We start from the raw sequence: 27,868 nt of genomic DNA on the forward strand, positions 1-27,868 counted from the left end.
GGAACAAGGGGGGAGGCAAATGAGTAGTGGCTAGGAGCCAAAAGCAGTGGTGCACGTATGTAGTCTGGTGCACTTTGTTACAGAATATGCTTAACGAGTTGTGCGCCTAAATTCTAATCAGTGCCAATTAGTGCTGTTATCGGTGCTGATTAGCTTAATAAGCCAATTAAGTTGCGCAATCGGTGCGGATCTCTAATAGAATCCGCTAATAGAATCCGGGGGATTGCCCTTAAATCTGATGCTTTCAGGAAGTCCACCCTTAGACTTGAGGAGAGGGCTAATATGAGCATAGCGACACTGGCAGAATATAAGTGGTGCAGCAGAATTTTGAACAGATTGAAGGGGACAGAGATAGTTTAGTGAGGAGCAAGTTGCAATAGTCTAAGCGAGAGGTGATAAGTGTGTGGATGGGTGTTCTTGTAGTGTGCTCAGAAAAGAAAGGCCGAATTTTGGTGATATTATAGAGAAAGAAACGGCAGGTTTTAGCAGTCTGTTGAATTTGTGCAGAGAAGGAGAGAGAGGTGTCGAACATAGGCGCCCCGTATAAGAGGCTTGGGGAGGCTAAGCCTCCCCAGCCCGCCACTGCCCCGCCCCCCGCCGTATCTACGAGGGCAGAGCCATCATCCGACTTGCAACGAGGGAAGGCTGCTGGAACCGGCGTAAGCCTGCCGATGTCTTCAATGCCAGCTGCCCACGACTCCAGCAAAACTATAATATTTAAAGGTACGGCGGGGGGGGGGGGGAGGAAGGAAACAGGGCAGACGGGAGAGGAGGGTTGCTGCACATGGTGGAAGAAGGGGAGAGGAGGGTTGCTGGATGGAGGGAAGGGGAGAGGAGGGTTGCTGGACATGGTGGAAGAAGGGGAGAGGAGAGGGCAGGGGAGAGGAGGGTTGCTGGATGGAGGGAAGGGGAGAGGAGGGTTGCTGGACATGGTGGAAGAAGGGGAGAGGAGGGTTGCTGGATGGAGGGAAGGGGAGAGGAGGGTTGCTGGACATGGTGGAAGAAGGGGAGAGGAGGGTTGATGGAGGGAAGGGGAGAGGAGGGTTGCTGGACATGGTGGAAGAAGGGGAGAGGAGGGTTGCTGGATGGAGGGAAGGGGAGAGGAGGGTTGCTGGACATGGTGGAAGAAGGGGAGAGGAGAGGGCAGAGGAGAGGAGGGTTGCTGGATGGAGGGAAGGGGAGAGGAGGTTTGCTGGACATGGTGGAAGAAGGGGAGAGGGCAGGGGAGAGGAGGGTTGCTGGATGGAGGGAAGGGGAGAGGAGGTTTGCTGGACATGGTGGAAGAAGGGGAGAGGGCAGGGGAGAGGAGAGTTGCTGGACATTGGTGGATGGAGGGGAGGGGAGGGTAGGGGGGAGAGGAGGGTTGCTGGACATGGAGGGGGAGGGAGAAGTGAGGAAGGAGATGAGATAACAGAAAAGGAAGAGAGTAGAAAAACTGCACATGGATGAAGAAAATAGGCAAAAGCTGGATCCACTGGACAGTCAAGTTTGCGGAGGACCCAGCTTTTACTTACGGATGTAGGACAAGAAATGAAGAAGAAAGGCGGAAAGTAAACAAATAAATGGAAAGGAAGCCCTGGAAACGGAGTTAAGAGGACAGATAGCAGCAGAATCGGATACTGGGCCAGCACAATCAGAAAAACAAAGTCACCAGACAACAAAGGTAGAAAAGATCATTTTATTTTCATTATAGTGTTTGGAATATGTCCACTTTGAGAATCAGGTGCTCAACATTAAAAGTTTATATTTATTTACTTCTTTATGACATTTTATCCCACATTAAACATGAATTAGGATGTTTTGTGGCTCTACATGAGAATTGTGATATTATAATCCCTTATTGCAATATTGTTGACGGTCTGCATTTTCCGTATGGGTGGTATATTGGTGTATTAGGTTCTGCCCATTGTAATATTTATGGTACAGTAAGGTTCAGAGTGTGTTTTTGCACAAAGTTGTGCATAGTGTTTTGCAGTTGAGCGATTGTGGTTAGCATATGCTTTGAGCAACCACTTTATTCTTTGACATATGATACATAGCTAATATCTAAATTTAATAAAAGGTATTAATTGTGACATTTATTTTTTTTTTTCTGTGTGTGATCAGACAATTATGGATTTAAGCTCCACCCTGGCCCCACCCCTAACCCCACCCCCTTTAGCCTCCCCAAACAGTTGGGCCACCGACCGCCTATGGTGTCGAAGATGACCCCAAGGTTACGAGCTGAGACAGGGAGGATGAGAGTGTTATCCACAGAGATAGAGAATGGGGAAAGAGGAGAGGTTGGTTTAGGGGGAAAGACAACTACCGACAACTGGTGGTGATTGGCAAATCTTGAGCTTTTTGAGGTTTTATTGATTGAAATTGGTCTTCTGAGCATTTAACGTGGTAATGGTAATGATGCTTATAGGCCGCCAACTCCGATATATAGGTTCAAAGCCGATAACAGCTGATTCCAGTTTAAAATTACAGGATAACAAATAGACATAGGCGCCCGGTATAAGAGGCTTGGACAGGCTAAGCCTCCCCTGCTGTGCTCTGAGGGGTTTAAATTGTTGATTTACCTCCATCCTCACAGCAGGAGCTGCAGTGAAAGCCCTCTAGCCTTTTGTAAGCAGTTGTAGAAATTGGTTTATGGTTTGTTTACCTTACTGCTGGGAGAGCAGGGGGGGTTGGCTGGAGGTGTCCTGTGTTGCCAGGGAGATATTTGAAGAGGATGACTTCCTGACCTGCACTGAGGCCCAGATGCATCAAACAAACGTAAAAAAATCTAAATCGTTAAAGTCCTTAACGATTTTGAAAAACTGAAGCATGCACCAAAAAAACAGGTCAAACATGTTCGTTGCGGTATCGAGAAGTACAATGTATCAATCAATCGTAATCCCCGTCGGTAATGGGCCCCTAAATCATGCACAGAGCAGCCAAGCATTATGCTGGCTGCTCTGTGCATGCCACAAACGTCCAAAAAAAACCACAACACAAACACGTGGCTCCCCACTTCCCCCTGCACTAACCAAAACAAAAAAAAATCCAAATAGATCGGGAGGGGGCAAAGGCACTCGTCAGGAGCGTCCTGTATGGGCGCACTTGCCCCCCCCCCCCCCGAGATCACCGCTGTTCCCTGCTTCAGCCGGTTTTAATAAAAACAAATCTCCACATTTTCTCATCCCCGCTCCCCCTCCCTTCCTGTGTCTCCTGTCCTTTGCTCCAGGGCTCCACCTCCCGCCATCCTCCGCCTCCGCCCCATGCCCCGCCCCCTGGGATCGTCGCCACTGCTCCCACCCTCCACCGGACCCCCCCCCTCCACATTACCGTCCCGTGCAGCGCCTCTCACCTGTATGCGAAGGTGCTGCACGGGATAAAACATCTGATCGCCAATTGCTTCTCCCTCCTTCGACGTCAGTCTGTTGTTCCTGGGCCCGCCCTCCATTGACGTAAGTTACCTACGTTAGTTATCTACGTAGGTAACTTTTGTCAATGGAGGGCGGGCACAGGAACAACAGACTGACGTTGGAGAAGGGAGAAGCAATTGTCGATCAGATGTTTTATCCTGTGCAGCGCCTCCACATACAGGCGCTGCACGGGACGGTAATGCGGAGGGGGTGTCCGGTGGAGGGTGGGAGCGGCGGCGACGATCCCAGGGGGGCGGGGCACGGGGCGGAGGCGGAGGATGGCGGGAGGTGGAGCCCTTGAGCAAGGGACAGGAAACACAGGAAGGGAGGGGGACCAGGGATGAGAAAATGTGGAGATTTGTTTTTATTAAAACCGGCTGAAGCGGGAAACAGTGGCGATCTTGGGGGGAGGGGCAAGGGCACCCATACAGGACGCTCCTGACGAGTGCCTTTGCCCCCTCCCGATGTATTTGAATTTTTTTTTTGTTTCGGTTAGTGCAGGGGGAAGTGGGGAACTACCGGTTTGTGTTTTGTATAACTTTTTTTTTTTTTTTTTTGCTTGCCAGCTTGCATTTTTAAGGTGCAGGAGGGAGCGGGGAGATGACAGCTCAGGCCTGAGCGACAGGTCTGAGATCTCGCTAAATTTCTCACGTTAAATGATTCGTTAGAATCGTCTGTATGGTTAGTGCATTGCGAATTGTCCACATTTCAGTGGTAGTTTCTGGTTTGCATTCCATTTTCGTTATCTGCTAGCGGCTTCAGAAAAAGGCCTATAATGCATGCAACGGTGGCAAATTTTGTCGTTAAAGGGTCGTTAGAGTTTTGTGCATCTAGGCCTGAGACAGATAGCAACGGAATCGGATACTGGGCCAGCATGATCAGAAAATGTCACCAGACAACAAAGGTAGAAAAGATCATTTTATTTTCATTATAGTGTTTGGAATATGTCCACTTTGAGAATCAGGTACTCAACATTAAAAGTTTATATTTATTTACTTATTTATGGCATTTTATCCACATTAAACATGAATTAGGGTGTTTTGTGGCTCTTCATGAGAATTGTGATGATATGATCCCTTGTTTCATATTGTTGACGGTCTGCATTTTCCCTATGGGTGGTATATTGGTGTATTAGGTTCTGCCCAGTGTAATATTTATGGTACAGTAAGGTTCTGAGTGTGTTTTTGCACAAATTTGTGCCTAGTGTTTTGCAATTGAGCGATTGTGCTTAGAATATGCTTCGAGCAACCACTTTATTCTTTGACATATGATACATATCTAATATCTAAATTTAATAAAAGGTATTAATTGTGAGTTTTATTTTTATTTATTTATTTTTTCTGTGTGTTATCAGACAATTATGGATTTAAGCTCCACCCCTGGCCCCACCCCTAACCCCGCCCCCTTTAGCCTCCCCAAACAGTTGGGCCACCGACTGCCTATGCAAATAGATTAAAAGAAATGACAAAAAAAAACCAACCTTAATAAGGAAATGTTTTAAACAAATAAGCCTTCAATTGATGGGAAATAGATAGACAAAAAAATATAACACAGGATGAAGGAGACAATGGAAAGGAAAAGAAAAAAGGATGTGTGTGTGTCCTTTTCTGTTTGAAATATTTTTGTAGCTTCTCTCTGTTCTCCTTTTGTTCATTATCCGCATTTAAATCTAATATAATAATTTGCTAGGTCAACGTTCGAAAGTGTCTCACTGGGATCGTAACCCCCTGCTGACGTCACTGGCCAGCAGTAGAACCCTGCTTGCCTGACGTCAGCAGGGGGTTACGATCCCAGTGAGACACTTGAAGAACAGCGGGAGCGGGCACAGACGTCCCTACGTGCACGTCGCCCCCCCCCTCCAAAATCGCCAACCCCTCCCCCCTCTGCTACCCTCCCCTCCCCTCTCTCACCGTGGTCCCGGCGGCAGCAGTGAAGATCCTCGCGAGTCTGCTGCCTTCCTTTCTCTTCGCTCTCAGCTCTGAGCCTCTGACGCTGGTCCCACCCTCATTTCCTGTTTTCCGCAAGGGCGGGACCAGCGTCAGAGGCTCAGAGCTGAGAGCGAAGAGAAAGGAAGGCAGCAGACTCGTGAGGCTCTTCACTGCTGCCGCCAGGACCACGGTGAGAGGGGGGGAGGGGAGGGTAGCAGAAGGAGGTTGGCGATTTTGGAGGGGGGGCGACGTGAACGTAGCCAGATGGGCAGGGCCAGTGTAGGGGAGGGCTGCGGGTGGAGGCATCGTGGGGGGGGGGAGGCCTGGAAATCGGAAGGGATGAAAGGGGGCTGTGGGACTTGAAGGGGACAGAGGGAGAGAGCGATGGAGGGGGGGGGGAGATAACCTTGCTAGCGCCCGTTTCATTTCATAGCGAAACGAGACCTTTTTTACTAGTCATAAATAATAAAACTAAGTCACATTTCAAAGTACAGTATTGTAACAGGAGACAAGAGGCAAATTGGTTCCAAAGGCATGACAGCTTTATTGCTAGCAATGAACAGCACTGAGTTTAGTCTCAGGATACTGCTCCCTGAGCGTCACCTGACACTCGTTCTTATACACTCTTATCAGTAGTCATGCGCAGTTACAGACAGAGGATCTTACACAGAACCCAGGAAACGAAACTTATCTTTGGCTTTGCACACAACCCTCTATTTCCAACACTGGTCTCTAGTCTATTCACAGTTACTTGGCATTGCATATCAATATACTGATAAGCAGCACAAGTTCCAGCTGGTTTCTGCTATCTGGCTACAGCTGCTTCTTCTGAGCTAACTGTCAGCTTGCAAGCCTTATATTTCAGAAAAGGCACAGAAGGAGAGAAAATATATTTCACAGAAAAAAACAAAGTTAATGGCTGCCATGCTACAAGTTACAGCTTCTTTTAGCTAAGCACAATAGATTGTCCTTTACAGCAAAATCTAACTCTAGTATAAACTGCAGCAAAACAGTAACTTATTTCAGTGTTCCAGCACATTTACACAATACAGCCTCTATGCATGGATCACGAGACTGCGCTGGCAGAGCCAGCTGCCTTCCCTACAACCCTAAATTGCTGACTACTACTGTACAACTTGTTATCTAGCTGCTGGTTAACAAATACATACTACTAGTAAAAGTCCAAACTGCACAGGTTTAGGTCTTAGTCTAGGCTCATTATATGAAAGCTGAGGTTTTGGTACAAAGCAAAGGTGCAAGTGTGAATGCAAAGTCCAAATAGAAAATCCTGTTAGTGCAAAAGTCCACAAAAGTCCATAGGTAGTATGCACAGAGCTTGAGGTTGTCCTGCCAGGCTAGTGATGGCCGCAGGCCGAGTACAGTAATTGCTTGTCCACTCCTACAGTATGAATACATGTAGATATTAATGTGAAAATACGAGGAGATAATCTACTAAACAGAAATAATAACAATAAAATAGAATTCCAATGTACACAGGGGACAATATCAAGACCCATTCCCAGGTTCTGGTTTAGGCCATTTTATCTCTGGTCAGGATACAATAGATTTTGCTGCTACAGCTGCTGTTTCTCCTGTTTCCTCCAGGATTCTAGTTTTTCCTCCTCCTTCTTTCAAATTTCCCTTTCAGCTCTGGGAAATGTACATCTCTGACTCACACTGTTCTCCCTCCCTTCTTTGCTCTGTGCACAGCCTCGTCTCCAAAGCAGATGCGGGCTCATACTAATTAAAAATAATACTAATAATTCAGGGCTGCATTTCCCACAATTCATAGTGTTCTTTAATCCAGAGAAAGGAGCATAGGAAGACTACATTATCCATCTTCCAATGCAGGGTAACCCTCCTCTTGTGATGTCACTTCCGCCTGGACAGAACAGTAATCTAAGAGAGCACCAGAGAGAACTTGAAGCTGAGAACCAGCACTGACCCAGCAAAGCTGCATCCAGAGAGTTGTGCTGGGAATCGTGCTGTGGAGAAGGGCTGCAGGGCTTTCTGCTCAGCAGGTAGGAGATTGGCAGGTGGGCAACAGGGGATACAGTGCCAGGCAATGCCATCCAGCCTCTCTCTCTCACACACACACACGTTGCAAGGGGCAAAAGAAGAAATGAGCCTGGCACTGCTCAATCCATTCCTGGGGCTCCAGAAAAGACAGTTCTGCTATGTATTCCCTGCAGCCCCTAAGGCGCTTTTTTTTTTTCTGGTTCTCCTCCAATCAAAGACCAGCTGATTGTCCAACTTTCTCAGTTTCTCCTTCCCCTGATCTGTTTAGATTAACCTGTCGCTCTCCCTCTTCCCTTTCTTTGTCCACTTGTTTTGAATGAAACAGATACTAAGGGCACCTTTTACTAAGCTACGGTAAGAGCTGGTATATTTATTTAGATTTTGCTCACACTTTTTTCAGTAGTAGCTCAAGCTGTTACATTCAGGTACTCTGGATATTTCTCTGTCCCAGGAGGGCTCACAATCTAAGTTTGTACCTGGGGCAATGGAGGGTTAAGTGACGTGCCCACAGTCACAAGGAGCTGCAGTGGGAATCGAGCCCAGTTCCCCAGGATCAAAGTCCACTGCACTAACCACTAGGCTACTCCTCCACCTCTACAAAACTCTTTCCCTTCTCCACCCTCTCACGCCTTCTATTTCACTGGGTAGAAAGGCATTTGCAGCAGCTTTCAGCTGTCCACCTAGTGGAAACTCTCAGTGGGCAAACGGGTTTCCACAGCAGGACTATCCCTGGACCCAGCGGAATGGGAGCTGGCGCTGGATACCTTCCAGTTGGTAACTTGGAGGCGGGGCACTCCTTTAATAGATCTCATGGCGACACATTCAGCCTTGGCCGGAGTCGACTGTGCTTTGTGTTCCCGCCATGGCCTCATATAGGATGAGTTCTTCACAGAGTCCTTTATTGTAAAGGGTTGGTCATTTGGTTTTTTCCAGATTGGCCCAGGAGGGCTTGAGTTGTTGTCTGGTAGGCAACTGTTTGCCTTCCTCTGAGTCACAGACTCCTCCGTCAGGGTCCCATTTGGATGGAGGATCCCTCCCGCTTTAGTCTTATGGCCTGGCTCTTGAGAGACTGAAATGGTGAAGGAAAGGATATGCTAGCGATATGATTGTAATTTTACTTCTGACAAGAAACTTTAGCCATGTATGCTCGGGTCTAGCAAGTTTTGAAGCATGGTGCTCCGAATGGGCATGGTCTCCATTTTGGGCCTCTTTGCCACACATATTAGCCTTCTTGCAGGATGGTCTTGGTTACAACTCTTTAAGGTTTAGATGATGGCTCATTCCTGTTACCGGGTTTAGATTCTGGATTCCTCATTCACTGCTCATCCAGATGTGGTTCATTTCTTGAAAGGAGCTCATTATCTTAGGCCTCCTCTTCATTGTCCTCATCCCGAGTGGAAACTTAGCGTGGTTCTGCAGGCTCTAAAAAAAAAAAGGCTTCCTTTGAACGTTGTATAAATCTGTTATCCATAAGATGGTGGACTACTGTGTAACTCCTAAGATGCCTACACTTCTCTCTGTAGAGCAGAGTCTGGCCAGCTCTGTAATACAGCAGGGTAAGGTCATCAGGAGTTCATAGGCAGAATTGTAGCAGACGTTCTAATCTAACATTCCAACTGGAAGCACAGCAACAGGGAGAGGTGACGAAGGAGGTGAAACATGCCCTAGAGCTATCATGTGCAGCTTTGTGGTTGGGATGGTGAAGTTGGTTTTGCAGGAACAAGTATAGCCAGATGTTGTTTTTAGATAAGGGAGGCAGCGGCATAAACAGCAGACGTGAGAACTGTCACGTACACACAATTAGATAAAAGTATAAAAGGAATGCCTTGTTACTTCAGAAACAGGAACTTTGCTAGCACTGAGAAGCGATTTGCTTCAGGACTGGTCTAGTTCCTCTCACAGGAAGAAAGAGACTGTTTTTGCATGTACTACTTATGTACTGTAATTGGCAAAACAGCAATTAGATGTCTATTCCTGTATGTACAATAAATTTGCTTCTATGACAAATTCATGATTAACTAATGGTGTATCTCTTCCTTTGATCTTTAGGATCAACCTCTGAAGTGGCTACTTTGAAAGATCTTCCTCTCAAATCTCACCTTCTAGTAGCTGTTGCCTTGCCTCGTGGAGTTTGAGTTACAGGCGTGGTCGGGCAGAGATCCGTTCCTTCCTTTCTCGGATTCAGGAGTGACTATTCATACCTTTCCTTCTTGTCTTCCCAGGGTGGTTTCAGTTTTTCATATTAGCCAGCCTTGCTTTCTGCCCTCTTTTAAGGAAGAGGACTGCAATATAGATTTTCACTTGCTCCGTTGCCTTGATGTTCGTTGAGTGCATCTCCAGTTTTTGCAAGCTACTGATGCTCTCAGGCGGTCTGATCATCTTTTTGTTCGTTTTTCAGGCCTGAATCCGGGGTCATGCAGCATATCAGGTGACTATTTCTCACTGGATTAAAGAGGCTGTTGCTTCTGTGTACCTTTTTTCCGGCAAACAGCTGCCGACTTCTTTTTGAGCACATTCTGTTAGGGCCCTAGCGACTTCTTGGGTGGAATCACAAGTTTTTTTCCCTCAAAGGCATATGTAAAGTAGCTACTTGCTTGGAAAAAGATGCATTGAGGACCATTATCTGGATGTTATGGCTTGAGCATACCCTTCTTTCAGCCATTTGGTGCTCTCTGCAGGAGTTTTGGATTCCCACCCTACATGAGGACTGCTGTGCTACGTCCCACAAGTCTTTGGATTCATCTGCTGCAGGTGCTAAGGAGGAGAAATAATGTCTTACCTGATAATTTTCTTTCCTTTAACCATAGCAGATGAATCCAGAACCCAACCCTTCTTCAGTGCTTTGTTCTCATGGTTTGTTCATTTCTCTGTTTAGGGAAATGGCTTATTTTGGTGTTTAAAGTTTTTGCTGTTTTCTACTATTCATGCTGCTTCTCCGCGAGGAAGGGGATCTATTATGACTCTTTATTCCTTCTGCTTTGTTATGAAAAATACTGACTAACCAAGGAGCATACTGTCTGATAAGACAGCGTTCAGTGCTCTTTATCTCCACCTGCTGGTAGATGGTCACAACCCACAAGTCTCTGGATTCATGTGCTGCAGTTAAAGGAAAGAAAATTATCAGGTAAGACATAATTTCTCTATCTCCTCTTTTGTGCTGGGTTTTATATATCTCTTTCTCACTTCTGCCCTCCCTTCTTAATAATGTTAGATCACTTCAAGATCATTTGATACAGTGACCCCTAGACCCCTCTGCTTTATGGTGGATAACAGTAGTAGAACCTCCCCCTCGTGCGCTGCACCCTGAGAATTACTGCTGTGCATTTGTCTGTGAATATACAAGAAATAAACCTTAATTTTGGTTGTAATTCCTAGGCACAGACCATGAAAGCATCAATCCTGAAGTATTAGCAAGGATTAAACAAGAGAAAGAGCCACATGTCTGGGATCCAAAGGAGTCAGAAGATAGAGGAGTTCCTCACTCATGCACAGGTGAATAATAATAACAAATATTGAGGCAATTCCATACCAGGACATCTTCAGCTAGGCACCCCAATAAGATGCAATAGGGACGTGTTGTACAACACCACCAGGGCATAACCTGATATCTGGAGGGTCTTACATTTACGCACACATGCACAGTTATATCAGTCACAAACCTGGCATAACTGAGGTTGCATAAATGCAGCTGGAACGCTTCATTTTTAGTCAGGTAGACTTGGGAGAGCCATCACTCATCACTGGGAATGTGCCATAAGAAAGAGACCTATTTTGGGGATCTACTGGGCACTGGCCACTGTTGGAGATAGGATGTTAGACTCGATGGAGCTTTGTCCAGCTCATCATGGCTTTTCTTATATGAAAGGGTGTTTTTAAATATTTACTTAAATATCATCATATATTCTGTTTGCATCCCTTGCAGTGATGAGCTTGGAAATGTAGGGGGGGTATAAAATTTACAAAGGGGTATTGTATTACTGAACTGTAACTGTTCTGCTACAATAATGCCCAGTGTTCACTTCTTGTATCTAGAAAAAGACGATCCCAGAAACAGTGATACGGAGACATATCTCTGGGAGCTCTGTGCGAAGCCTGAAAAGGAAAAGATGTTATCAGGAAAAGACCAAGAGGAAACTTCTTCCTGTTCTGACTGGGGGAAAAAGGGAAAAAATCAACGGATCTCAGAAAATAAACAAAAAAATTCAACAGGAGGCTCAGCTCTGTGTGAGGACAGTACCAGTAATATCACACATAAATTGGAAGAGCACAGAAACCGGATGGGAGATCAAAAATGTTTATGTGATGTTTGTGAGATATTCTACAATGATTGTGTAACTCTGAAATCACATCAGAGATCTGATACTGAGAGACCACCTACAATTACAGACTGTGAGAAAACCTTCAGTCCAAAGGAAGGACTACAGAAAACATGCATTAAAAAGAGACAATTTACATGTTCTGAGTGTGGGAAAGAGTTCAGTAAAAAAAAAGAGCTAGTGCATCACCAGAAGAATAATAAAGAAACTAGAATGTGTAAAGGTACAGAATATGTGATGAGCTTAATCGATAAAGCAAACATTACAAAATGCCAGAAAAACAGCACTGATGAAACAATACCTGCATTTTCTGGTTATGGCCAAAGTGTCAACCAGGAAGAAAACTTCACAAGAAAAGCAAAATTCCACCCAGCAGAGAAACCCGTTTCAAATACAGAAAGTAAGAAAAGCTTCAGTCACAGGAAAGCAGTCACAGAACATAAAACTCAAACAGGTGTAGAATCAGTCACTTCTACTAGATCTGACAAAATCTTTTATAGGAAGGCAAACCTCATAAAATACCAGAAAGATAAGAGACTGTATAGTAGTTCTGACTGTGGTAAAAGTGTCTGCCAGAAAGGAAACCTGAGAATGCATTCAGGAGTAAAACTATCTAATCGGCGTGGTAAAAGCTTAACTGAAAAGGACAGCCTCCTAGTACTTCCAAGAATCCATTCTGGTGTGAAACAATTTGCATGTACTGAGTGTGGTAAAAGCTTTTGTGAAAAGAAAAAACTTAGGAAACACCAGCAAATCCATTCAGGAATGAAACCATTTATATGCACTGAGTGTGGGAAAAAATTCTGTCATAAGTCAGACCTCTCTCGACACCAGAGAATCCATACAGGAGAGAAACCATTTACATGTATGGAGTGTGGTAAAAGCTTTGGTGAAAAGGGAACACTTACAAAACATAAGAGAATCCATTCTGGTTTGAAACCATTTATATGCTCTGAGTGTGGGAAAAGATGCAGTCAAAAGGGAAACCTTAAAGCGCATCAGAGAATACATACAGGAGTGAAACAGTTTATGTGTACAGAGTGTGGTAAAAGCTTTGGTGAAAAGCGAAAACTTGCCATGCATCAGAGAACACACACGGGAGTAAAACCATTTACCTGTACTGAGTGTGGTAAAAGCTTCCGTGAAAAAGGAAAACTGACCATTCATTGGAGAATTCATACAGGAATGAAGCCATTTATATGCACTGAGTGTGGTAAAAGTTTTTCTCAAAAGGGACATCTCACAACACATCTTGGAAATCATACAGGGGTGAAACCATTTAAATGTGCTGATTGTGGTAAAAGTTTCAGTGAGAAGGCAACCTTCACAAGACACCAGAAAATCCATTTGGGTCTGAAACCATTTATATGTACTGAATGTGATAAATGTTTCAGCCAGAAGTCAAACTTTACAAGGCACCAGATAACCCACACAGGACTAAAACTATTTACATGTTCTGAGTGTGATAAAAGGTTCAGTGACAAGGGAACTCTTACAAGGCACCAGAGAATAATACACACAGGAATAAAACCGTTTATATGTACAGAATGTGGTAAAAGCTTTAGTGATAAAGGGAAACTTACTATTCATCAGAGGACCCACACAGGAGTGAAACCATTTAGATGTACTGAGTGTGGTAAAAGATTTAGTGAGAAAAGAAGACTCACCCTGCACGGGAGAATCCATACAGGATTGAAACCATTTACATGTTCTGAGTGTGGTAAAAGTTTTAGTTTGACATCTCGCCTCAGACTGCACCAGGAAATCCACACAAGAGTGAATTCATTTACATGTACTGAATGTGGTAGAAACTTCAGTGAGAAGGGAGATCTTGAGATACATTGGAGAATCCACACAGTAAAGCCATTTGCATGTTCTGAGTGTGGCAAAAGTTTCAGCGAGAAAGCAACACTCACAAGGCACAAGAGAATCCATACTGGAATGAAGCTGTTTACATGTACTGAGTGTGGTAAAAGCTTTGGCGAGAAGGCAACACTCACAAGGCATGAGAGAATCCATACTGGAGTGAAACCATTTACATGTACTGAGTGTGGTAAAAGTTTCAGGCAAAAGATACAGCTCAAAGTGCACCAGAGAATCCACACATGAGTGAAATCACTTATATGTATGTACTTAGCATGGTAATAGCTTCAACGAGAAGGTCAAAACTCACTATGAACTGAAGAAACCACACATCAATGAAGTAATTTAGATGTGCTGAGTGTGGTAAAAATCTTCAGTCAGAAGGTTGACCTTTAAAGACTGAAACCAACCGCAGATACTAACTACAATTAAATGCATTTGTCTAGCTGCAAAACAATAGGTTGATTCCAGTATATTGAAAATTAAAAGGAAAAAAAAAGTCTTCAGTAATGGACTACCAGGAACACCTTGTTCTGAATATGACTTTATGTAAATCAGTAATCTTAAAAAAAAATCTCTTCATTAATTTCAATTTGTAAATTTTTAATCTTAATGTATCTTATATATATGTTTTTCATGTTATTTTGTGTTGAATCCCAGTAGCTAAGACTTACCTTAATTTTTACTTTAAAGAAAATTAAATAATCATCATAACTTTATCACAATTGATCACCGTTCCACATCACCTTTACCAAGAACAGCCACTATTTTGCCATTACTGGGCTTCTTCAGTATGTCAAGTCTTCTGGTAAAACAGAATAAGAATTGTTGACAAATATCTCTCAGTATGGGCCCTAAAGTGACTGACTGGGGGCTAGATGCACTAAAGTTAACGAGCCAGCAACGTGGTTTTTAAACTGGTTCTAGCCAGTTTAACGCGCAAGTAGTAAACCAGGACATGCACAAAATGGCATTATCCTGTCACGGTAGCAGCTAACGAAAACGGAATGCAGATGAGCAAATTAGTATTATAATGTGTATAATTTGTATTATAATGAGATGCACTACCATTTTCCGATCCCCTTACCGTGGAAAATCTAACGGGAGGTCTGCACCTCTCGTGGGGGCTGCTGTGAGGGAATCGGAATTAAAAGGAGCTAGGGATTTTTTTTTCTGGACGCTGTGACGGATCTGTGTTTTAAAGAGTTATGGCCATTGAATTTGCATAGAGAGTTAAAGTATACTGTGTTTGCTCTGTCGAATCGGGGGTGGGGGAGGCCACCAGCATTTCCTTACCTCTAAAAAAAGAAGCTGTCTTCCCATCGGGGCTGATTTTTCATCTGAAGCCAACATTTGAAAACCCTTAAAGTGCAGAGAGGACGGCAAACCAAGTGCAGAAAAGCCAAACATATCCCCAAATGGTTCCCCCAGTTCCGGCAACGGTGATGGGCAGGTGACGGGCAGATGGCCAGTCCCGAATGGTGCAGCGGTGTTGTTTGTTCTGTAATCCGGAGGCTGGTGTCGGTTCCACCCCTTGGTTTTCTGTGCTTTCCTTTCCAAAGATGTCTGTTGCGGGCTCTGTCTCTCCTCTTTGAGCCTTTGCAAATGAGCAAGTTTGTGATCATGCTTCGCTTTCCTTGATGCATGCCTGTTTCTTACCGATTCGCTAAGGAATCTGTAAGGGAAAGGCTTTAATGCTTTTGTTAGTGCATCTACCCCTGGGTTAGGAACTGGTTAAGTAAAAGATGATAGAGGGTAGTGGTAAATGGAGCTCATTCTGAGGTAAGGGATGTTACCAGCCGTGTGCCGCAAAGGTTCAGTTCTTGGGCTGGTTCTTTTTAACATTTTTGTAAGCGATGTTGCTGAAGCGCTGACTGGTAAGGTTTTCCTCTTGGCGGATGATACCAAAATCTGCAATAGGGAAGACACCTCTGATGGTGTGGATAACATGAAGAAGGACTTAGTAAAGCTAGAGGAATGGTCTGGAATTTGGCAGCTTAGATTTAATGTCCCCCCTTGTTGCTTCTGCCGCCGGCGGAAGATGCCTTGACTGGCGGGGGTCCCCAACCCCCGCTAGCTAAACTGTTTGTCCCGTGCTGGTCTTACGTTGCTGGCGCCCTGTTCTGCTTTCAGCACCGTGCACTGCATGCTTGTTTTAATGAAACTGAGCATGTGCAACCATGCTCAGTTTCAATAAAATGAGCGTGCATGGCGCTGAAAAAAACATCATCGGTTTCAAAATATCAATAAAGTGACCACTTATCTTTAATTGTGCCCAGGGGTGGCTCGACCATTAGGCCACCTGAGGCGGGGGCCTCAGGTGGCACCACTCTTAGGGAGTGGCATCTTGGGGGGGGGGGGCGGTTTCACGGCATTTTAGCTGGTCATGGTGACTTTCCAAGTCCGGCAGCAATTCCCGCCACTGGCACCCGCTTCTTCCCTTTACTGCAGCCGCTTGAAGTAACTTCCTATTTTGCACAGGCAGCCACAGTAAAGGGAAGAGATGAGTGCCAGCAGCGGCAGGGCAGCGTATGAGAATCGCTGTCGCTGCCAGGTTTGGAAAGTCACCGTGACCAGGTAAAATGCCGGGGGGGGGGGCATGCAAGCTCCTCCTCAGGCGGCATCTTGCCTTGGGCTGGCCCTGGTTGTGCCACCTGCACTGTATGAAGCAACTGCAAATATATCACCCGACGCCGACTAAAGATAATGGCGTTTCGGTCAATCAAAAACCTGCGCCCGGGGTTGTCAACAAGCAGTTGCACAATCTATAATAAAAACATGAGATCAGTGAAAATAATCAAAAAACTTAGGGCTCCTTTTGCTAAGCTGCGCTGAAAAATGGCCTGCGGTAGTGTAGATGCTTGTTTACAAAAAATGCTCTTTTTTTTTTGCCAAAAACGGACGTGTGGCAAAATCAAAATTACCGCGCGTCCATTTTGGGTCTGAGACCTTACCGGCAGCCATTGACCTAGTGGTAAAGAATCCGGGCAGTAATGACCTATGCGCATCAAATGTCACTTGGCGCACGTCCAGATGCACGTATCGGACGCACACCAAAAATGAAATTACCGCAAGAGCCACGCGGTAGTCTTGCAGTAATTCCATTTTGGCGCACGTAGACGCTTACGCAGCTTAGTAAAAGGGCCCCTTAAATTCAACATGACTCTGCCACTCATTACATGTAGCAAAACCAAGATAAATATGGTTCCATTTAAAGTCACTAAAGAGCGACAACTGGCGAAAAACATTCTCTCTTCAGACTTAGGACCCTGGTCTCTTTATTGATATTTTTGACAACACTGTTATTTTGTACATTTGTATTGAATAAAATATAGTAAAATGAACTGGAGGGACACTTTGGCAGATGATTGACGCTACAACACAAGTTTTGACCTGAAATAGCTGAGTACTGTAAGAGGTCTTATAGCTTTCTTTCACTTATATTTAATTATTACATTTGTACCCCGCGCTTTCCCACTCAAAGCAGGTTCAATGCGGCTTACATAATAATTGGGATTACAAAGTATTGGTGGAGAGAAATAAGTTGAGTATTATCGGAGTAATAAAAGAAATAGGAATGTAGAAATGCAGGGATGAGGGGAGTAGGAGAAGTGTGAGCAACGGTAAGTGAGCAATTGGAGGGGTAGATGAGGCGGAAGGGGATGGGCAAGAGTGAAGGGAGTAGGAGAAGTGTGAGCAAGGGTAAGTGAGCAATTGGAGGGGTAGATGAGGCGGAAGGGGATGGGCAAGAGTGAAGGGAGTAGGAGAGGTGTGAGTAAGGGTAGGTGAGCAATTGGAGGGGTAGATGAGGCGGAAGGGGATGGGCAAGAGTGAAGGGAGTAGGAGAGGTGTGAGTAAGGGTAGGTGAGCAATTGGAGGGGTAGATGAGGCGGAAGGGGATGGGCAAGAGTGAAGGGAGTAGGAGAGGTGTGAGTAAGGGTAGGTGAGCAATTGGAGGGGTAGATGAGGCGGAAGGGGATGGGCAAGAGTGAAGGGAGTAGGAGAGGTGTGAGTAAGGGTAGGTGAGCAATTGGAGGGGTAGATGAGGCGGAAGGGGATGGGCAAGAATGAAGGGAGTAGGAGAGGTGTGAGTAAGGGTAGGTGAGCAATTGGAGGGGTAGATGAGGCGGAAGGGGATGGGCAAGAGTGAAGGGAGTAGGAGAGGTGTGAGTAAGGGTAGGTGAGCAATTGGAGGGGTAGATGAGGCGGAAGGGGATGGGCAAGAGTGAAGGGAGTAGGAGAGGTGTGAGTAAGGGTAGGTGAGCAATTGGAGGGGTAGATGAGGCGGAAGGGGATGGGCAAGAGTGAAGGGAGTAGGAGAAGTGTGAGCAAGGGTAAGTGAGCAATTGGAGGGGTAGATGAGGCGGAAGGGGATGGGCAAGAGTGAAGGGAGTAGGAGAGGTGTGAGTAAGGGTAGGTGAGCAATTGGAGGGGTAGATGAGGCGGAAGGGGATGGGCAAGAGTGAAGGGAGTAGGAGAGGTGTGAGTAAGGGTAGGTGAGCAATTGGAGGGGTAGATGAGGCGGAAGGGGATGGGCAAGAGTGAAGGGAGTAGGAGAGGTGTGAGTAAGGGTAGGTGAGCAATTGGAGGGGTAGATGAGGCGGAAGGGGATGGGCAAGAGTGAAGGGAGTAGGAGAAGTGTGAGCAAGGGTAAGTGAGCAATTGGAGGGGTAGATGAGGCGGAAGGGGATGGGCAAGAGTGAAGGGAGTAGGAGAGGTGTGAGTAAGGGTAGGTAATGCTCAAAGCTAATGACATGCAAATACAGCTTTGAGCATTAGGGAGTTCGGCGGGAGGACTGTGCTTGGCGCATGCGCAGAAGAGTTCGGCGGTAAGCTCAGCTCCCGTATGCACACGCCTAGTAAAACCTACACGTGAAGCACACGTTTTCTGTTTTCTGCAGCCTAAAAAGCTTTAGATGCAAGTAATAGACACCAACGTGTGCTTTGGGATTTTTTTTTTCAGCATGGCTGCTTTAAATTTAGTCGCAGGACAAGAACGCCAGTGTGTGCTTCACATTTGGTTCTGCTGTTTCTCACAACCAGCGCTCAAGGGCTTCCTTCTGCTTCCAAAAGCAATCAAAACCGGTAGATTTCGCGGAAAGAATCATGAGAGAATCAGGAGAATCATGGGAAGTCCTTTCTTCCAATACCCTAACGCCTGCTGTGAAGGCATTTTTTTGCATCGGTAAGGCCTTTGTTTCAGGTGTTCTTTTCTGATCATTGAGAAGGAATATAAAATGACCTCATTTAAATCAGCGTGACTACATTTGCATGCTTTCTGGTGTGCTCGTTTGTTACACTAGACCCCTCTGATCATTCTGCGCTGGTAAATTCGAACGCTAGTGGCCTCTAGTGCCCGCTTTTACTTTTGGTCATTGGCACCTCAGTTGGTGAGCAGGGTGTGAAGGGGGTGGTGGTGCAAATATTGGTTATAAAGATGGGTAAGAAAAACAGTGATAGACCCAAGATTAAGTTGGGGGCAAAAGAGGGGTTTTTTTGTGTGTAGAAGGTATTGGGATGAGGCTGGGTGCCATAAATCTCTTTGTATCGATAAAGTGGTAAGAATGCTCTGGCTAAAGTGGAAGGGCTACCTAGATGAAACCTGAGCTCTTAGTTTATTACTATAGAGGAACACGGAGAAAAGTAGTTGGGTGGGCAGGGAAGGCTAGAGAGTAGATGCACGTCATTCCTACTGATTGATTTTGATCAGGGGCGTAGCTACGTGGGGCCACGGGGGCATGGGCCCCTGTAGATTTGGCCCTGGCCCCCCCCCGCTGTCGCCATCAGGCACCTTTGCTGGTGGGGGGTCCCCAACTCCCGCCAGCTGAAATCCTCCGGTGCGGCCGCATTGCTGATCTGCAAGGCTTCTGTTTCTGTGAGTCTGACGTCCTGCACGTACAAGCCTTGCAGATCAGCAATGCGGCCACGCCGGAGGACTTCAGCTGGTGGGGGTTGAGGACCCCCCACCAGCAAAGGTACCCGACGGTGACAGCGGCAGTGGAGGGTTGGTGGCGGCGGGAAGGGGGGGTCGAAAGGGTTGGTGCTGTGGGGGTCAAAGGTGATGGTGGCGCCGGGGGGGGGGGGCTAAAATGTTCCCCCTCACCTCGGGCTCTGGACCCCCCCTCCCGCTGAAGTCTGGCTGCGCCGCTGATTTTGATATGGCGATCTGGGACAGCCCTACCTTTAGGCCATCTGAGGCAGTGCCCTCAGGCAGCACTGTTTGGGGAGCTGCATCTCCCTCTTCCTTCCTTCCTTCCTTCACCCCATTCCCCAAGTTTACCATTTTTCTTCATGTTCAAAAAGCCGGCGGCAGCAGCAATTCCTATACGCTGCCTGCCAGCAGCACCCGCCTCTTCTTTTTACTATGGCCCACTTCTCTGATGTAACTTCCTGTTTCATCAGAGGCGGCCACAGTAGAGAAGAGAACGGTGCCAGCGGCAGGGCAGCGTATGGGAATTGTTGCTGCCGCCACCGCCAGCTTTTGGGACATGGAGAAAGAAGGCAAACTTGGGGGAGGGTAGAGGAAGGAAGGGGGGAGATACCAGAATTTGGCCTGAAGGGGGGGGGGTGCATCTCAGCCCTGCCTCAGGTGGCATCTTGCCTTGGGCTGCCCCTGATCTGGGGGATGTAAGAAACCTCATCCTCCCAGCTACTGAAAAAATAATTGTTTGCAGGAAATAGTAGTTTTGTTTAAAAGTGTGTATCAAGGATTTAACACAATTGTTACGTAAAGAAGTTTTTTTCAATGTATTGGAATTCTGGGGCTTATTTTCAAAACAAAACAAAAAAAAGTCCACAAAACATCATGAGGTGGCAGAAGGACATTTTTCTCTCAAAAATGTCCAAGTTTCGGCACCCCGATTGTAGACATCTTGCTCCACTGTTTGTCCAAATTTCAAGGGGGCGTGTTTTGGGTGGTACATGGGCAGCACCAAAAGACAAGACGTTTTTCTGCAATAATGGGACAAAATTAAAATGTCTAGGGTCAAAATGAAGACATTTTTGGCTAGACCTATTTCAATCACAACTAAGTTACCAAAAGGTGCCCTAAATGACCACTGGAGGAATTAAAGCATAACCCTCCCCCCTTAATCTTCCAGAAATCACTGACCTCTTCCCAACCCCCTAAGGTGTGACAGTGACAGTACATACCAGGCTCTATGATAAGTTCAGAGCAGCAAGCAGGTCCCAGGAGCAGCCCAGTGGTCAGTGCAGTGGACTGTAGAGAAGCGGACCCAGGCCCATATCCCACTGTAACTGGTCCACTTATGGTGGATTGTGTGAGCCCATCAAAAAACACTATCTACTGTAACTACACATAGGTGACACCTGCAGGCATAAGGGCTACTGTAGTGGTGTACAGGTGGATACAGTTGGGTTTCGGAGGGCTCACCTTACAATATAAGGGGGTAGCGGTGAGATGTGTACCTGGGATCTTTTATGTGGAATTTACTGCAGTGTCCCCTAGGGTGCCCACCACCTTGCTGGGATATCTGTGTGGCTAGTCTGCTAAGAATGCAGCCCCCCCCCCTTACATACTAATGGCGTGATTTTGTGTTTTTCCCTTGGATGATTTTTGTCGAAAATGGTCCTAAAAGATAGATGCACTGAGCACAAAAACATCTAGCAAATGGCCATTTGTAAAACAAAAAAACTGGACATTTTTCTGGTTTGAAAATGGCCATGCTTGCTATTGGATTTTTAGATGGATCTGGGCGGATTTAGATTTTATATCAAAAATTACCCCCTCTTTCATTTTGTTGGACTGTGTTAAAAATATAAAATTTAAAAGCTATGAAAAGCATTTACCCTCCATCTCCTTTCATCACAGATCTTCAGAGTGTTTCCCTCAGTGAAATCTGCATCATTCTCTTTGGGTTGTAACCCTAGTGCTTTTCCAGGACAGCAGTGTTGTGATATTTACAGTTTCCAACAGATGAGATGTGCCACTTTATTTTTGAAACCTTTGGTTATTCTGACCAAGGCCAAGATGCACTAAAAAATCGTTAAAGCCCTTCCCTTACCGATTCCCTTAGCGAATCGGTAAGGAACGGGCATGCATCAAGGAAAGGGAATGCAAATGAGCTGCTCGTTGTAGCTCACTTGCATTCTCTATTCCATTGGTAAACAGTTGGCCAGTCGGCCGGTCGAGCATGCGCAGAGCAGCCAAGCGTTATGCTGGCTGCTCTGAGCATGCCAAATACGCCTCTGTGCCGCCCGAAAGGAAGACGCTGCGCCACTCACCCCCTCCACGGCCTGCTGCAGGAAGGCTTAGATGCGGCTCAATTGTAGCAGGAGAGTGCAGTTGAGGACGTCCATCCAAAAAGACGTCCATTTTGGATGTGCTTCACTCAGCTGAGAGATCTGGAAGTCTCTGAGCCAATCACAATGCGTTTAGCTGAGCTAAACGCGCTGCGATTGGCTCAGATACTTCCAGGTCTCTCAGCTGGGGGGGGGAGGACGTCTTTTTGGATGGACGTCCTCAACTGCACTCTCCTGCTACGATCGAGCCGCATCGGAGCCTTCCTGCAGCAGGCCATGGAGGGGGTGAGCAGCGTGGCATCTTCTTTTCGGGCGGCACAGGTTTTTATTAAGTGAAGGACGTCCAAAAAGAACGTCTTTGGAGAGGGAGTTTTTTTTCTCAGGTGAAGGACGTCCAAAAAGGATGTCCCTGACAACATTTTTTCTTCCGATTTGCCCCAACGAGAGGTGTAGACCTCCCGTTAGGTTTTTCACAGTAAAGGGATTGGAAACCCGTAGTGCATCTCATTATAATAGCCTTGGAATAGCCTTTGGATCATCTGCATTCCGTTTTCGTTAGCTGCTACCGTGATCGGAAAATGGCTCGGAGAAGCCTTTAGTGCATGCCAGGGTTTACTACTTGCTCGTTAATGGCTCGTTAAGTTTAGTGCATCTGGCCCCAAGTCTTATATACGTGACACCACTGACTTTTTTGTCAAAATACAGAATTTGCAAGATCTTCCGTCTTCATTTCTTCTAGAGACTATTGATATTGAAGGATCCTTTTACTAAGGTGCGCAGAAAAAAGGCCTGCGCTGGTGTAGACGCATGTATTGGACATGCACAGGTCCATTTTTCAGTGCGCCTGCAAAAAAGGCCTTTTTTTGCCAAAAATGGAGGTGTGGCAAAATAAAAATCTGTGCATGTCCATTTTGGGCCTGAGACCTTACCGCCACTCATTGACTTAGCGGTAAGGTGTCGCGCATTAACTGGGCGGTAATCATCTGCATGGTAACACTGCTGATTACCGCCCGATTAGTGCCACATGGTAGAAAATAACAAATATTTTTGGACACGCATAACAGATGCGTGTAAAAAATGAAATTACTGCCCGGGGCATGCGGTAGCCGGGCAGTGGGTTCCAAATTGACACGCGGTGGATGCGTGTAGGCGCCTACACAACTTAGTAAAAGTGCCCCTAAAACTTTATACACCAGCATTCCTCAGACTTCTGCTACTCACTTAATACAATGTTGTTTAAAAAGCAGACGTGGGACATAGAGTAACTAATCATTTTTTGACTACACTTACAATTCTAATCCTTACACGGAATTACTTTTCTTTTGATAATATCTTTTTACTTACGGAACCAAGAGGTTGCCATGGGCACATCAGCTGCTCCCGGGACTGCTAATTTATTTGTAGCAGAATTTGGACAATGTTATATTCATCCCTCCACTTGGAAAACGAATATTCTAAATTGGGTCAGGTTTATTGACGATATATATATTTTTTATGGTTCAACATTTTTATTGATGACAATTCAAAAGAAACACATTCAACAATATGAATATACAGAGATTCAAATATGAAAATGTACTCAGTAAAGACAAAATGATATTGATGATGATATATTTTTAATATGGACCTCATCAGAACAGTGGTTAAAAGGTTTTGCAACATGGATTAATACCTTAGATGAACACTTAAAGTTTACAATTTCATATAGTGACAAAGAGGCATCATTTTTGGATACCATGGTATTGAAAGAGCACAATCTATTGGAAGCCCACCAATAGGAACAGCCTGTTGCAATACTCAAGTTGCCATCCACGTCAATGAAAAAAGGCTGTCCCTATAAGTCAGTTCCTCCGTATTAGAAGAATTTGTAGCACGTTGGAGGAATTTCAACAGCAAACCCGTTTATTGAGCCAACAAGTTTTGGCTAAAGGCAGTGCATTTTTTTCTAGCAAAAAAGGTGCCAGTACTCAAATGCCAGGCCGCCCTTCAGGGGTGAGGTGATCACTGAGGGACCCACCCCACAATGGCCAGGCCCCCTGCAACCAGTCACAGAATCTATGACAAGGCAGAATTGGTGTGTAGGGCCTGAGATCTTTCATTAAAACTTGGGGACCATAGGTCAATTTTAGCAGACAATGGAAAAGGTGCCGGTACTCAGTACCCCCAAGTACCCCCTCAAAAAAAGCCCTGGCTAAAGGTTATCCTCTGAAAGTAGTTCACCAAGACATGTATGAAACATTGAATGAAGCTCTCACACTGAGCTCACAAAATATGATTCCTTTGGTGTACCACCATAAGTATTTGCAATACTCATTTGAGGAGCTGGATTATGCCAATGGACAACTGACTTACAAACACCTCTCAACGTACCTCAGATTCAACGCACTCTCCATTCCACAAGGAACTACATGCTTAATGCATTATTGTGGGAGTTACAATACAAAATTATATGTTTATTTATTTCACCTTATCGTGCTAGCATAGGCAAAATTACAACTACAGGAAGCTTAACCAGATGCCAGCAAAGTCCGGTGACCCTGGGTCATATGTTTTGGTTCTGCCTGAAGATTCAGGAGTTTTGGAGCCAATTAAAACAGACAATACAATCGCAATGGTCCTTTTCAGTCAGATTGGACCCTAAGATTTTATTTGAAGACTATGGTTCCACAATTCGCCATTTAATATCATCCCATTTATGTTGTTTCTGCATCCAATGATTCACAAGATGTGAGTCAGAAAATAGTACAGATCCTTAAGACACATTGGCATGTTCTTCAATTATATCCTTGTTTCACTGATTTACCCCTTATATCATTTACCAAGGGTAAAAGTTTGGGAGAGCGTTTGAGTAAAATAAAGTTTAAGGATAATGATATGACTAAGGTTGGTCAAAGGTGTCAAAGGTCTTGTGGACACTGTCAATGGTGTCCACTTGCCATTGTAGGAGAAACTTGGATTGTACCAGGGAGAGGGAAAGTCTTGAGAAGTCTCTCTGAAACCACTTGTGCTAGTAGGAATGTTATATACGCAATTATATGTCCTTGTGGCTTAATATATATTGGTAGGAGCTCTCGTCCAATTAAAGTAAGATTGAATGAGCATAAATCTAGAATTCTAACTCAAAACCTCCAAGCCCCTCTTGTGAATCACTGGATGCAGAAACAACATAAATGGGATGATATTAAATGGCGAATTGTGGAATGTATAGATAATCGGGAGGAGGGTGGGTCATTAAGGAGACTTTTGAATTTCAGAGAACAATATAATATTTTTTCCTTACAAACAGTAGTGCCTAAGGGCTTAAATATTGAGATCAAGTGGGCTACTTTAATTTAAGGTGTTCCTTCCTACCACCGGCAGCAATTTGGGAGATTCTTTGCTGTCGGTGGAACGCCCTGGGGGCGGGGTTTGATGAGTCATCAATCAGCTGATATTTAATGTGGTCGAAAAAACGCTAGCGCCATCTTGGCTATTAAGTTACTTTTGCTGAGCTGACGCTAATGAAAAGACAGGGTGAGTTATAAGAATTTATTCTTTTTTTAAAACTGCTTTTTCCTAGACGGAGGTTTAGAGCCGATGTGTGGGGAATTAATCTAACTGATGGGCCTATGTGTTCGCAGGGGAAGGTCCTTGAGACAGCCCAGGTTTGGGCGAAACGTGCATGTCGGACATCGTTCCCCCTGGGTCCGACAATAGAACAAGAAGCAATGAGACAAGTGAAAAAAATTTTCATAAATATAAATATAAGAGGAGGTCAGGTGTGAAAGAACCAATGAAGATTTGGATGTTAATTATATCACTGCAGTTGAAGTTGTAGTGATTAACATCACTGAAGTTCTGGGGAAACTAGTGAGAGATGGTTTGAAGAAGACATAAGTTATAAAGACATATGACTCTGGAAGATTTGAATTAGTGTGATAAGAAGTCCTATGTATAAATAAAATTCACTGGATTTCAGAAGTCTAAATGTGCCAGCATTTTCCAGTTCTGTGATATATATATATATATATATATATATATATATATATATATATATATATATATATATATACACACACACACACACACACACACACACACACACATATATAAAAGGCATTTGTGTGTGTGTGGGGGGTTAACCTTTGTCTCCCGCTGTGTGTTTGTATATTGATGAGGCCCAGGAATAATGATGGCTAAAGGAAAGCCGCAGTAGAACAGATGGAGCTGAATGACATTTATGTTTTCCAAATGGTGATGCATAGCTTGATGTTCTTGTTGTAAGACAAGAGTAAATCATTTCTTAGCTTGTTGTTTAAAATTAACCAAAGAGAAACAAATCTGGTGAATGGGAAATGAGTCAGCATGAGTTCAGCAAACAAACTCTAGCCTTAAAACTATTAGCTGGTTGATATTTATTTATTTATTTGTTTGTTTGTGGCTTACATTGTTCCGTAATGGTGATCACCAATTCCGGAAAAGAGAAATACATAGTAAAATGGAGGTAACAGAGTCAATGTCAAGCTTCCTAATATGATTTGATAACAGCATTTTCTCAGTTATTATCCAAACGCAAGTGGAGGAGTGGCCTAGTGGTTAGGGTGGTGGACTTTGATCCTGGGGAACTGAGTTTGATTTCCACTTCAGGCACAGGCAGCTCCTTGTGACTCTGGGCAAGTCACTTAACCCTCCATTGCCCCATGTAAGCCGCATTGAGCCTGCCATAAGTGGGAAAGCGCGGGGTACAAATGTAACAAAAATAAAATAGATACTATTGGACATTCTACATGGAATGTTGCTATTCCACTAGCAACATTCCATGTAGAAGGCTGCGCAGGCTTCTGTTTCTGTGAGTCTGACGTCCTGCACGTACGTGCAGGACGTCAGACTCACAGAAGCAGAAGCCTGCGCGGCTACATTGGTGATCTGCAAGGGCCGACTTCTAGATGGAATGTTGCTAGTGGAGAAGTGGCTTAGTGGTTAGGGTGGTGGACTTTGGTCCTGAGGAGCTGAGTTCAATTCCCACTTCAGGCACAGGCAGCTCCTTGTGACTCTGGGCAAGTCACTTAACCCTCCATTGCCCCAGATACAAATAAGTACCTGTATATAATATGTAAGCTGCATTGAGCCTGCCATAAGTGGGAAAGCACGGGGTACAAATGTAACAAAAAAATTAGTATGTTTTGGAAGTTACTGAATTCTATTATTCTGTCTCACTGTATTTCCAGTTTTGGCACAGTATAAGTTATCACAAGGACAAAATATAAGAAAACCAGTGGAGTGCATTAGGAGCTTATAGCTCATTTAGTTATGTTTAAACAAATGAGAGATCTGCATGAGAGAAAATATTTATTATTTTGACTTATGAAAACCACTTGTCCCTGAAACATGCTCAAAACTGAATAATCCATTTGTACAAAAGAGATGAGATGAAGATGTGATTCCATGTGCTCCAATGAAAGAAGAGTTTAATTTTACTTCCAATCTTTATAACACCAGGCTTCCCAAGGCAAATTGCAACAGTTAAGATGAACCCATCAGTAAACAGCTTATCCACACTGAAATTTGACCATGTATTAACTGTATTGCATAGAACAGTGTAGAAAAATGAGCACAAATACAGCCTTTATTAGTGCTGTTTTCACCAGCTACTATAATTTTTGAAGCCGTTTTAGTGATATTCAGTTTTTAGTTCATGATATTTAAATCTACATGTGGGAAGCTTTGAAATAAATTAAACAGCTGTCAAATAAGTAAAAAAGAATTATTTTGTCCTCTACCTTTTAAGGCACTGCCTATCCAACTGGAATAGCTTTAGATGTTTTACAGATGGACCATAGGCAATCCGTTATTTCTAATAATCTTTTACTATTGTTTTCAATAGTGTTTGTTATTGTTTTGGGTGAACTATTGTGGTGGCAATCTCTGACTATTGGCTTCAACCCATTGGGCTAGATAACCATGTACCACCCCCTGTTCTCAATCTAAGGAGTGGAGGAGTGGCCTAGTGGTTAGGGTGGTGGACTTTGGTCCTGAGGAACTGAGTTCGATTCCTGACACAGGCAGCTCCTTGTGACTCTGGGCAAGTCACTTAACCCTCCATTGCCTG

The 27,868-nt window shown here is 44.8% G+C and overlaps 1 protein-coding gene across 1 annotated transcript; it reads left to right on the forward strand.

Moving 5' to 3' along the window:
* The first annotated feature begins 10,718 nt into the window (after positions 1-10,718).
* LOC115459350 (gastrula zinc finger protein XlCGF58.1-like) lies at positions 10,719-14,165 on the forward strand. The gene is made up of 2 exons (XM_030189190.1): positions 10,719-10,831; positions 11,372-14,165. The coding sequence occupies exon 2, from the start codon at positions 11,446-11,448 to the stop codon at positions 13,762-13,764; it is 2,319 nt and encodes a 772-aa protein (XP_030045050.1). The 5' UTR covers positions 10,719-10,831; positions 11,372-11,445; the 3' UTR covers positions 13,765-14,165.
* The last annotated feature ends 13,703 nt before the right edge of the window (positions 14,166-27,868 follow it).

This window comes from Microcaecilia unicolor, unplaced genomic scaffold, assembly GCF_901765095.1.
Source record: "Microcaecilia unicolor unplaced genomic scaffold, aMicUni1.1, whole genome shotgun sequence".
NCBI classification, from domain to species: Eukaryota; Metazoa; Chordata; class Amphibia; order Gymnophiona; family Siphonopidae; genus Microcaecilia; species Microcaecilia unicolor.

Excerpts from the sequence above, each read along its gene's own strand:
- LOC115459350 (XM_030189190.1), top strand. The coding sequence starts at position 11,446 with ATGTTATCAGGAAAAGACCAAGAGGAAACTTCTTCCTGTTCTGACTGG.